Consider the following 12,977-nt stretch of genomic DNA (forward strand, 5'->3'; position numbering starts at 1 on the left):
TTCAACCAGTTACTTACGGGTTCAAAGTAACCAGTCTCCCAACCATATCAGCCATCTTTTCTAGTTGCCTCCTCTGGGCTGCCCTGCACCTGTATCACAACACATCCATGACAGGCTGCTTCTGTCCCTCTTCATGGCTTTCTCTCCCCATCAATTCTTGGGTGCTCACCCAAATCCACGCCTCTATGTGGCTTTCCTCTTAACCTCTTGCCCCCAGGCTAGGAAGTGGAAGATGTGAAAATGGGAAAGTTATGGAAGATGAGAAGAAGGGGACATTTCTTGGTCAAATTTTAAAGAAGTAGGAATTAGGTAAAGAGTTGGTTAGAAGGGATTTCTAGGTAGGGTGTGTGACGTGCAAAGACATAAGACATCAAAGAGCACAGGAAAAGAACATTAGAGTGGGATCAGAGTGGAGGCAAAATGAAAAATTGGTAGGAAGTGTTTGTGGGAGAGGCATTTGAGAAACATTAAGGAAGTATGACCAAAGAGCATATTCTTTGCATGTGTTTATCTAGGTTGATTGGAGAAAATGTTTCACAGGGGCATGAATACAGAAAATTCCTAGGTTTGAGGATAAAGGAAATTAAGTGGATGGTCATACCATTGGCTGATATAGGGGATAAAGATACAAAGATGAATTCTAAATGGGACATAGAAAGTCATCTGCAGGACAGCCCAGTGGCAGTTGGATGTGTGTTTTGAGCCAAGTCAAGGAAACTGGGCTGAAGAGCTGGACCTGAGAGGTTTTTTTTGTGTGTAGGGTCCTGTTGAATCCATGAAATAGAAGAAAATCAGAACAGGATTCTGGAAAGTATCAACATGCAAAGGATGGGGATGGGAGTAGGGAAAACGACTTATAAAACAGATTGGGAAACAGCGAAAAATTTTAAAAAACAAATGAAAAAATTTTAAATGTTGCCAGAGTATCACAGAAGCAAAGAAAGATTCAAGAAAGAAAGAATGGTCAACTAGAAAAATGTCACATACAAAAGAGACAAAGACCAAATTAAATAATATATGCATATGTAATTACATACATATATGTACATATATACATATATTGCATACATGCACATATATGTAGTTACACATTTATGTGATTAAAGTTGGAATACACCTATAAAAACTAGCATTTTTACTGTTTTAAAATGCTACTTAAGTTTGAGTTGATGCCAATCTCTACCAGTAGTCTATGGACAAACAGATTATAGTGAAACACCCTATTGTGATCCAGTTTATTATTATACAGACTCACTCATACTGTGGGTTTTGTTAAATGCTTAACAGTATCTCCTGTCTTTTGAAATGTAGTAATGTGACTAGTTTATACTGGAGGGACAAATTCAATTTCTTAATATTAGCAATACTTGCCAGCTCCCTTACTGTTAGAAAAAAGTTTTTGCATATAAGATAAATTCAATAAATTATTTTTTAAAATATAAAGCAATTACAAAGTAAAAGTTTATAGTATACCAATTTAAATTAATTTAGAAAAACTCCTGTTTTGTGGTAGTAGTAGTCTGCCAAGAGTTGAAAAATGCAAAAATTACAGAAAACACATTGAAGGTCAAAGCAAAACTCTTATTTTTTCCTGAATTGTTGTATTTTGATTTTCATTTCTACTTTGTGAATGGAAATAAATACTTACTTTGATAACCCATCAAAAATTAAAGCTCATGTGGTGATTCATTTCTTTCTTCCAATCCACCTTTTCAAAATAAATGTCAAATCACTGGCTTTTCAGTGAGGATTTAACAAAGCATCTGCAAAGCCTAACAAATTAATTCATTGGTTTCTTGTGTTTAGAATTCTGTACTCTCCTGAAAAAAACTCGCAAAGATAAAATTTTAAATATAGTTCTACTGTGATGTAGCTTTATTAGTTCAGATTTTTTGGAGTCAATTTCTATTTTCAAAGAAATATTTTATACTACAAAACCATCAACTTGAATTTGGTTTTCAATTTACTGACTAAAAAATTACATGCTGTCAAACATTGTTTTCTCATCATGAAGATGTTATTTCAGGGAGTCTTCAGAATCTCATTCATTAAATGCAGTAGTTGGCTCCTAAGCAACTTGAAGAAATATTTCAATTAATTTAAAACATGCTCATTGAATTAAGAACAATGAATTTAAAAATAGTTTCATTAATGAAAGAGTGTCAGTGAATAAATAAACAATGATTTTTAAAAAACAATGATATTAAATAACAAACTGCTGTGAAGGCAAGGCTGGCATTATTTTTTGTATTATTGCTTATAGGCACAGTGAAATTATTTTTCTAAAGTAATTTCCTAGTTTTTCAACATATGTAGCAACTGTAAAATGAAAAACAACACTGACATACAAAACACTCCAAATCAACTTAACCCTTTGGCCTGACAGATACCAAAGGACACACTAACTTGGGTCTCTGTACTTGGCTCTGTTCTCTTGCCTGGGGAGATTGGCCCAAATACAAACACTTGGCTTCTGAATATGGGTCTTAGTACAAAGAAACGAATTCACGTGGAAGGAGTCATATGTCCCTGGCAGTAGAAAGAAAAGCCCACTATCTTTGATTTTCAGTTTCTAAATTGCATTTTAAATTACATTTAAATATGTTCTGGGTCAAAAAAAAGCATCTATTTTTATTTAACAAGGTGACTAAGTGACATTACCATTTGAGATAATGGTATGGTTTGGCTGTGTCCCCACCCAAATCTCATCTTAAATTGTAGTTCTCATAATCCTCACATGTCGTGGGAGGGACCCAGTGGGAGGTAATTGAATTATGGGGGCAGTTGCCCTCATGCTGTTCCGTGATAGTGAGTGAGTTCTCACAAGATCCGATGGTTTTATAAGGGGCTTTTCTCCCTTTTGCTTGGCATTTCCCTTTGCTGCTGCCATGTGAAGAAGAATGTTTGATTCCCCTTCCGCGATGGTTGTAAGTTTCTTGAGGCCTCACCAGTCATGCTGAACTGTGAGTCAATTAAACCTCCTTCCTTTATAAATTACAGTCTTGGGTATGTTTTTATTAGCAGCGTGAGAACAGACTAATACAGGTATTTCCAAATGGTTTCAAGGACTAAGTTTCTAGATTTTTGTTCTGTTTTTACTTTAAAATCCTGCATGAAAGCATGATCAGATTACTCATAACACTTTCCACTCCATGGAGTTGCTCTTGCCATAGTCATCAACATCCTCCACTTTGCCGTGTCTACCAGATGGACTCCTCTTTCACTTCATGTTCCTCAGCTTCTTGGCACCAATTCTACAGCTACCCATTTGCTCTTGGTTTCATGATACAGTATTCCTTGGTTTATCTTTATCCCAACAGCCATTCCTGCTTAGTCTTCTTTGGTCACTTCTCTATTCATCCTTCAGATATTTCATTTGGTTCCTGGCCCCTTCTCTATGGTCATAGACATTTTTAGATCCCGCCCCTCTCCCCCCAGCCAACATCATTGTCTGAACTAGACTTCCAAATTTGTGCTTCCATTCACGGCCACTCCATTTTTTTTTTTTTTTTTTTTTTTTTGAGATGGCGTCTCACTGTGTCACCCAGGCTGGAGTGCAGTGGTGTGATCTCGGCTTACTGCAACCTCTACCTCCCGGGTTCAAGCGATTCTCCTGCCTCAGCCTCCCAAGTAACTGGGACTACAGGCGTGTGCCACTATGTCTAGCTAATTTTTGTATTTTTTGTAGAGACAGGGTTTCACCATGTTAGGCTGGTCTCAAACTCCTGGCCTCAGGTGATCTGCCTGCCTTGGCCTCCCAAAGTGCTGGGATTACAGGCGTGAGCCACTATGCCTGGACGCCAAACTTGCATTTGAATCTGTCCCTAAGACATCTCTCTTTGGATATCTAATAGTCCCAACAAGTGAAACATGTTCATAATGGTATTTTTGACCTGTATTGTGCCAATCTCCCTCCAGTGTTACCATTTTAGTAAATGGCATCACAATATGTAAAACTGTCCAAAGCAAAAACCAGTACTCATCCTTGAGATTTCTTTTTCCATTATCCAGTATATCCAACACATCAGGAAAGCTTATCAGCCCAATTTACAAAACACCAGTCCAATCCACCCATTTCTCTCCTTCTCCCTTGCCAGCCCTTGTTCGAGCCATGCAATAAACGGTGGTAGTAGCTTCCTAATTCTTCTTCTTGGACAACTCTTGTTTTTTTTTTTCTTTTTTTAAAAAAAAAACAATCTCTTGTTTTTAAAGTGCTTTAAACCATTGAATAGCTTCCAATCACACTTAGGATAAATTCAAACTCTTTACCATGGTGTAAGGCCCTATATCATCTTATCTCTGTTTCTTCTACATCATCTTGGTATACCCTTCACCTCCCTAACTCTTTTCAGTTCTTAGAATTTGCTAAAGCTTACCTGTCTTGGTGCATTTGTACTTCTCTTTCTTCTGCCTAGAATGTTCTCCCCTGACTTGCCTTTTTATCCTTCCCAACCTTTAGGTCTCTGTTCAAAATCACCTCTGCCGAGAGGGCCTTCCATGGTCATCCTGTCTAAAGTAACCCTTTCCTGAATTCCTCAATTTGGGTCACTTGAAATAGGTATTGTTATTATCTCCATTTAAAGGAGTGAAGACTGACAGTAGCCAGTTGCCCAGAGTGGCACAACTTGTGAGTTGGAAAGCCAGGCAATCTAATCCCAGAACGGCACGTCTCATTTGAGTCTCCTCATTAAATCAGAGGTCCACAGCATGGACCTTATCCTGCTCTACACCTGGGGTAGGAGGCTCAAAGCAAATCATTGAGGTGCTAAAGACACAGGTCAGTAGGTATCAAGTAAAGTCTTCCGAAACAGTTAATTCTTTCTGCCATCTACTCACTGTCACAACTAGCAAGGCTAGTTTCACTTGATCATAAATAGATGAAGGTATGAGACTGTGTAGACCCAGTTTACAGTGAAAACTTAATGGGGTTTCTGCCTTCGAAAGCCAATGTGACTCCTATCAAGGATCTGGAAATCAGTTTTCCTCTTTGAGGTGAAAGATGACAATTGAGGGATGATGGATTAGAAATTTGAACAGAATGCATTAAAAAAGAATGAAAGAAAATATGTCAAAATATTAACTGTGCCTTATATTGATTAGGATATTAATATAATCAAGACTGATATAGAATTATGAGTGATTTTAAAAAATAATTCAACCTTTAATAACGTTTATGCTCATAAAAAGTTCCCTTCCCACACATACATTCACAATCTAGTGGCACTGCCTGCTAAAGTACTAAGAGGAAGTTCTCAAGAGAATTCACACAAATATCAGTGAAGCTCCTTTGTCATTTCTGCTATTTACATGTCCCATCCTACTAGTATTTATTTAACGTCCATCTAATATTATTTTACTTGATACACTATTTAAACTTTCCTCAGCAATAAATGGCTGGGAAGTCACAGGGTTTGTTAGCTTTGATTTTTCTCTAATAGACATGAAAATAAATATAGAAAGAATAAAATAAAAATGTCCATGTAAAAGCCATCTCTGGCCAGGCGCTGTAGCTCATGCCTGTAATCCCAGCACTTTGAGAGGTTGAGGCAGGCAGGTAGCTTGAGCCTAGGAGTTCTAAACCAGTCTGGCCATCATGGCAAAACCTCATCTGTATAAGAAATACAAAAAAATTAGCTAGGCGGCCATGGTGGTGCGTGCCTGTAGTCCATTACTTGGAAGGCTTAGGTGGGAGGAAAGCTTGAGCCCTGGAAGCTGAGGCTGCACTGAGCTGAGGCTGCAGTGAGCCAAGACTGCGCAACTGCACTCCAGCCTGGGCAGCAGAACAAGACCATCTCAAAAAAAAAAAAAAAGCCATCTTGAGTACTAGTAAGAGGATACACACAATGCCATAGGAAACTCTAAACCACTATGCCGATTTCATAGAAAGAATCCCCAAACATAGTCCTTTAATGCTTTTTCTTTAAGTTAAAAGGAAAATTTTATGTCAGTATATTGATAAAGTGTAGTATATTAATATTTTATTATGCTTTATTCATACAGTATATTATAAAGTGTTCCACTTTAGAACTTGTACACTTGTGTAATGTGGGAAAATGCTGTTAATAATATTCCCTGGTACACTAGATAGTGAGAAATCAGTGCCTGGAATTAGCAGGAATAGAAAAGATTTTTGACTAGGGTAGTGTAATGTTGGCTGAATGCTATAGGATGTAACAGAGGAGAAACTTACATTCGTTATCGGATCATTTTCATTCTCCGTAACACATCCCTGAAGATTTAAGTTGAGGGCTTTACAGATGATCATGATTCTCTTGGCAGCTTTTTCTTCAAATGGTTTGATCACAGACTCAGGTTCCAAGAGATCTTTTTTATGAAGTTTCAAGGTCTAAAAAATTTTGAATGAGTCACCAAACATCCAACATAAAAAAGAAATTCTAAATTTTAATCCCCAACTGTATGGATCAGGTTCATATCTGCTTAGAAAAAATTTTGACTTACATCTATGTCTGGATCTAGAGAGAACAGATTCAGCCTCTCCATGTTTCGAGTTGTTTTTACAGTATCTTCTGTTTCTGTGAGGTACTACAGAGAAAATTGTGTGAGTCCTTGTTATCTAAATATCTAGATACAGCCCCTGACACATCCACATGGCCAAGAAGCAGCCCCTTAGTATTATCACCATTTTGGTATTCCCCATCAACACTCGGCAAATCTTGTAAAAGTATCTTTCCTTTTTGAGCCCTATGTGTATGTTAATGAAAATGCATAGGTTAATGGAAAGTTCTGAATTAGTTTCTTAGTCTAAATCTTAAAAGAAAGCATTTACGTCTTTTCCATGAAAGCAATAACTAACAAATAATTCAAATTGTTTTTGCAAGTACAATGCCAACTTTATTACCTTTGCAAAGTCTGGGTGTAGGTTATTTTCTGAAGAATCTGTTTCCTCTGGCATGCATTCACAAGTTACAGAATTATCCAGTGAATCTTAAAAAGATATACCAAGTCAGGTTATTAAATATTACTCACGAGTCACACATTCTTCTAGCCTGTGACATACAAAAGTAAGTTAGGCTTAAGAGCTAAGAGGGATGTTGGTGAGCCTAAGCTTTCATTGTGTTCTGACTCCTGAACTCCACATTGTTGAGTGATCTGGGCCTGGAAATCAGACCCTCTGATGATCATTTTGGGATTCTTGCTATGATACCATCTTGTGTCCACAAGAACTTTGGATTTTTACACTACATTTATACTTGGGGTTGTCTTGACTTACTTCATTAATGCATACAAAAGTTTTCTTAAATATGTATATATTTTTGGTAATTCTGGCTCTCAGGCTATCAATTTAGAATCCACCTTCTTGCTTCAGCTACTTAAACTCTGTAAGATGCTGTAAACATTAATACTATGGTTGTTATTATTAAGTAAATCGTAAGTGTAAAACACCTACTATGGCATACAGTAGTTGTGTTAAAATCAACAATAGTTTTTTTCCACATTACTCCGTGGCTCTTTCACTCTAGAGCCTGAGACTTAGACTAGGGGAACTTAAAGATGCTTTGGTTTCTAATGTACCATGTGCTGTGCAAAATGTCTGAAAATAGTTTTGGGAGGAGTGACTGACTTTGCTGGTGTTGAACTTGCCTTCTATGTAGCTACAGACTTGCTTTTCTAACCTTCTTTTCACCTTTTCTTTCCTCTCTCTTGTTCCCTTCTCTTTGCATAAAATGAAGTAGACTCTTATGAAGGAATTAGGATGGGGAGAAAAAATTTAATCTTATAAAAATTCTATCACCATGTATAATTTTTGAAACTTTCACATATAAGATGATCACAGTATGATCAAAAAGCATAAATGAAAGATGCTTTTTAACTAAAAGGAAGGAATTCATGTTTGCCTTTACAGAGCATAAGATTCATTAATTAAATTTAATGAAAGGCTAAAAACCACAAAATACCCCCTATAAGGTAATGTCCCATTGGACATGAGCACATTTTTGATGCTGTGATAAATGATTCCCAACATCATTTGCTGGGGGAAAGCCTCAGATTATTGCCAGTTGACTCTGAATTATACTTATGTGTGGTGGCCATTACTGTGCAGTAAAGATTTAGGAGTGATTTAGTGATTCTTGGAACAAACAGCCCCAGGATGGATGAGCTAGACCAGACAGCGACTACAATGCCTAGCAGCTTTAGTGAACCAAAAACACAGGTCACACTAGACAAAGGAAGGAAGATGGCTTCATATGCTCTCACCCAGACCCAGATCAGTGAGCTCTGTGCTCCTCCTCCCTTGGAGGGGCCCCTCAGGACTGATTTGCAGAATGCGGTTGAGGGTATGGATCCATTCATCCATATCTGACTCTGTTTCAGCTGCCAGCACAAAATAGGTCAGGTCATTCATTTTCAATTCAAAGGCATATTTTCTTAGTCTGTTATTCTGTGGTATGAAAAGAAAGAAAGAACAAGAGAATACCAAAAAATAAGCCTTCGAGAGAGAGAGATCATTTATGTGGGCTTGAGGTCCCAAAAGTCTTTCCATACAGATAGGTAACATAAAGAAAATTTTCCAAAACAAGACAAAATTTTAGATGGGTCTGATCATTTTGTTTGGTTTCTTTCAAAGCTTTTTGTACTAAGAAATATCTTATTTAGGGTTTTGTTGATTGGATGGACATGTTAGCTTAAACACTTCATCTTGGGCATGTGCTTGAGTATATTCTCAACTCCATGTAAGAGTTTGAGTTTCTGCCTTGACTTTCTCACCTTATGTTCTGTGATTCATTCCAGGTGGGCGTCTGACCCTATCGCATCCCAGAGGTAGCTCTTACCAAGATCACTAACAGGCCCTATGTTGCCATACTATCTTAAGGACTATTTCTTTCTTCATATCTTCCTTGTCCTTGCAGCAGAATTAACATGATGGCCACCTCCTCCTTTCTGAAACTCACCTTTCTTCAGTTTCCATGACCACACTCTATTCTGGTTTTCCTTCCACCTCATTGGGTGCTATTTTTCGATCTCCTCTGCCAGCTCTTCCTTCTTCTCATGACCTCTAGTGAGAATCCCGGCTATGCCTCAGACTCCTTTCTCTCCTTTATTTCTCATCTATTCCAATGGTCTCAAATGACATCCATGTGCAGTGACATCCCAATTCCCTTCCTGGCTCTGGCTTCACCAACCTCCAGATTCTTCTGTAACTTGACATCTCTACTTTGCATTTTGTGACCAACCCACAAAGCCTTGTTCTAGTTCCTGAATGTGTTCCTGTCATGTTCTTGTTGCTGCCACAAGGAAGGCCTGAGACAGGCCAGCCCCCTCCACCACACATGCTCTCAAAAGCACAGTGAGCATGGTGTGTGCCCTCATGTACTTATATGATTTGTATCCACTCTTCAGATCTCAATTGAAACTTTCCTCAATTTTCCAGTCTAGGACAAAGGGACAAAAGTCTTGTCCTCCAGAGCACTTACCATGATTTGAAATTATCTGCTTATTCATTTTTGTTTGTTTGTTTTGACAAATACTTGTCTCCCTTAAGGCTACCTCCATGAGGACTGGGTCAGTTTTCCTAACCACCGTATCATGTAATAGTGCTGACACTTGAAGGATTCAATAATGGTGAGTTCAAAACCAGTCATATTTTATGAATGGAACAGAATAGTTTCCTATTCCAAGTTGACATTCTAGTAGAGAAGAGGTGAATGGATGAATGATTGAAGGAATGAACAAACAATTGAAAAACAAAGGTTCTCCATTGGGCAGAGAACTAAAATAAGCCAGTGTGATGAGCAGTTACTTTGGATTGGGTGGTCAGAAGCAGGCCTTTCCCCAAAGGAGATCTCTGATTTGAAATCTGTAGAAAGGAGAAATGGGCTATTGAAAGTTCAGGGAAGGACATTTAAAGCAGGGGGAACCCAAGAACAAATTGTTACAATTTTATATATTCCTGGTATAAGATTGGAATGTACATTCAAAGTGGAAACTTTCTCCTAATGACACAAACTGGTGTTATATAAGGGGGTGGTTGTTGGAAAGATTACTGAAGATACTTCATCTTTAATTTACTCAGGCAATTCCTATGCAGGTGTCCAGCTTTTATCAATATGTTCTAAAGCCTGTAGCTTACTCATAATTGTAATAGAGCAAACCCTAACACTTAGGACAACTCTATTAAGTAGAATACAGATAAGAGAAGAGCCATAAAATGACATCAATAGTGTGGGATTGTGGCTAAATAACAAGGTATAAAATTCTTTTTGAGAACATGATTGCTATTTCTTGGTGACAAGCAAAAATTTCTAATACCCCTCTGGCAATGTTCTCTTTCTTTGGGATACTCTCACAGACTGTCCCCAGATAGCTGTTTCTTTCAACAGTCACAACAACAAGATCACTAGTGCCAACACAACAATTACTAAACACTGGCTCTGTACTTTATGGTCATTATTTAATTTAAATGTCATAACAACCCTGTGGGACCAATCACATTATTCCATTTTACATGTAGTGAAACTGAGTTTTGGGGAGATTAATTAAAATGTGTTTGGGGTTATATTGATAGCAAATGGTAGAGAAGGGAAAATAAGCCCTATATACTCTAACAACTGTGCTCCTAATCCCACCCACTGAGCTGCCTTATGCATTGCACAGAGCCAGGGACACAGAAGATGCTCAGCTGATGCTGGTCTCCTTTCTTGACATTGCCCTGGCACAACAAAGGGGCATCAGTGGCCTGGGAGTTGTGGTTTCTTTCAGTGCTCAAGAACACATAGTGGGGCAACACATAGCCTTGAGAAAAAGTAAAGTTCAGGAACTGAAGGAGAAAGAATTGGCTAAAATGCTAACTATGGTTCTTATGTGGAAATTCACAGCTCAAACATCACTTTCTAGACTTCCAAGGATGAGCCCTTTGCTCCTGTCCATACTTTTGTATTACTGTCAAGTATTATTTATTTCTTCACCTTATAATGACAGTCACAGTCCTAGCTCTTTATAGTCCACAAGTCTTAGAAGGGCAGAACCTAAATGTGTATCCTCAGTGCTAAGTGCAGTGATATAATTGACTATCAAAGAGGTATCTGTTGCGTTCATACTTTGTGTTGGGCAAAAACATAGCCAGTCCCTGCTCTTGCAGAATAGGAATGACAGGCATTAAGCAATTAATAAGACAAATGTGAAATCAGAAAACAAATATATATAAATTTTGTATAAATGTTTTGAAAAAGAGGTACTAGGTTCTATGAGAACATAGAACAGAAGTATTTAGACAAGTAAAAGGTCAGAGTTGCATTTTGAAAAAATCATTTTGACTGCAGTGTAAACAGAGTGTAGGGTACTCAGAAAGCCCGTGACCTCAAACTTCAGTGTGCAAAGCAAACATCTAGGCAGCTTCCTTCCGAAGGCAAATGCCTAGACGCCCCACTGTCCCCAGGAGGACTGGGGTAGATGTCCTCCATGTGTCCTCACACACAGCTCTGGGATGTTCTGACGAAGAAGGGCTACAAAACTGCCTGTGACCTTCACTGATGGATAGTCTAAGGGCAAAGACAAGATGGCTACAGAACAGGTATAAAAGGAAAGACAGGTGTCCTATCACAGCACAATTTCCTTCAAAAAACAACAGGAATATAAATAGACACTCGGGGCTGGGCGCAGTGGCTCGCTCCTGTAATCCCAGCACTTTGGGATGCCAAGGCGGGCAGATCACTTGAGGCCAGGAGTTTAAGACCAGCCTGGCCAACATGGTGAAACCCTGTCTCTACTAAAAATACAAAAATTAGCTGGGCATGGTGGTGCATGCTTGTATTCCCAGCTATTTGGGAGGCTGAGGCAGGAAAGTTACTTGAACCCAGGAGGTAGAGGTTGCAGTGAGCCGAAATTGCACCACTGCACTCCCAGCCTGGGTGACAGAGCGAGTCTTTGTCTCAAAATAAAAAAATAATAAAAAAAGAAAGAAATAGACACTCATAAAAGAACTATAAATGTCCAGAGTTTGGCGCACAACTTTTGCAAGGACATTTTTAAGTATTTAATTATAGAAAATTGCAAGCAAATCTCAGTGTTATCTTGAAAACAAACAAATGAAAGAATTTGCTTGATGAATTTGATGCTGCAAATAATGTTAAAAGGGAGATAAAAAGCAACCTAAAATGCTTATATTGGGTCCAAATTAAAGGTGGATTGAGTTGCAACCTGCTTTCGAATGAAGATGCCGAACACTAACAAAATTTTGAAATGAAACATTACAAAATATAAACAAGAGTTGATCTGATTGTCTAAACTGCATTCAGTACTTCAAATGAATTAAATATGATTGCCAGCTTCAACAATATAATCACAAATATTCTTAAAAATTTGAGCAAAGTATTACAATCTTGTTTCTCTAAAAGGGACATTTATAATTAAAATAAATATTCGATTTGAAACTTCTCAAGAACTAAATTACCTTCTTCTATTTCAAGAGAAATAGAACCATTTGCAGCCCAGAGAAGCTTATGTTGGGAAAGATTAAGATGTCTGAGTGGTTTTCGATCTCGCTGTCTGTAATCTCAAAGATAATGTCATATAGAATAGCAAAAAGGGCAAAAATTGAAAATCATTGGGACATTTCAATAGGACGTTTTAATAATTTTGAAGTACGATTGTTAAGTCATTAAAATGCTAATCAAGAAGTAATCATATTCTTGTTTTTGCTCCCCCAAATTTTCCTCTATTTCTCATATATCAGTGTCCTTTGCAGCCAGTGCAACTACTTTGTTCAGTCAACCTTATCATAGTATATCTACATGACTTCATAAATAGTAGGAACCTGTGAATATGTCTTATTGTCATGATATGTTTAGTGAGTTGTGGCAAACTGTTCTGCTTCCACAATGTTCATCTGAAAAAGTTCCAAACTGTAGATACTCTAAGAAAATCACTCAAGCCAATGGTGGACTGAATATCAAAGAGGGAAGCTACCCAAATCAAATATTTAATTATACCTATTATGTGGCTAGCATCTTGTATAGAAT

At 37.8% G+C, this 12,977-nt stretch overlaps 1 protein-coding gene across 14 annotated transcripts in view; it reads right to left on the reverse strand.

Annotated features, from left to right (window-relative positions):
* DOCK10 (dedicator of cytokinesis 10) overlaps window positions 1–12,977 on the reverse strand; it is a 277,997-nt gene that overhangs the window by 102,574 nt on the left and 162,446 nt on the right. For all 14 annotated transcript variants that reach the window (XM_055290801.2, XM_063645746.1, XM_063645741.1 and 11 more), the window contains exons 8-11: window positions 8,218–8,401; window positions 6,860–6,945; window positions 6,460–6,543; window positions 6,191–6,346 (exon numbers count right to left, since the gene is read on the reverse strand). In XM_055290801.2, coding sequence (XP_055146776.1) covers window positions 6,191–6,346; window positions 6,460–6,543; window positions 6,860–6,945; window positions 8,218–8,401 — 510 coding nt within the window. The remainder of the gene's footprint in view (window positions 1–6,190; window positions 6,347–6,459; window positions 6,544–6,859; window positions 6,946–8,217; window positions 8,402–12,977) is intronic.

The sequence above is a fragment of the Symphalangus syndactylus genome, chromosome 8, assembly GCF_028878055.3.
Source record: "Symphalangus syndactylus isolate Jambi chromosome 8, NHGRI_mSymSyn1-v2.1_pri, whole genome shotgun sequence".
Lineage (NCBI taxonomy): Eukaryota > Metazoa > Chordata > Mammalia > Primates > Hylobatidae > Symphalangus > Symphalangus syndactylus.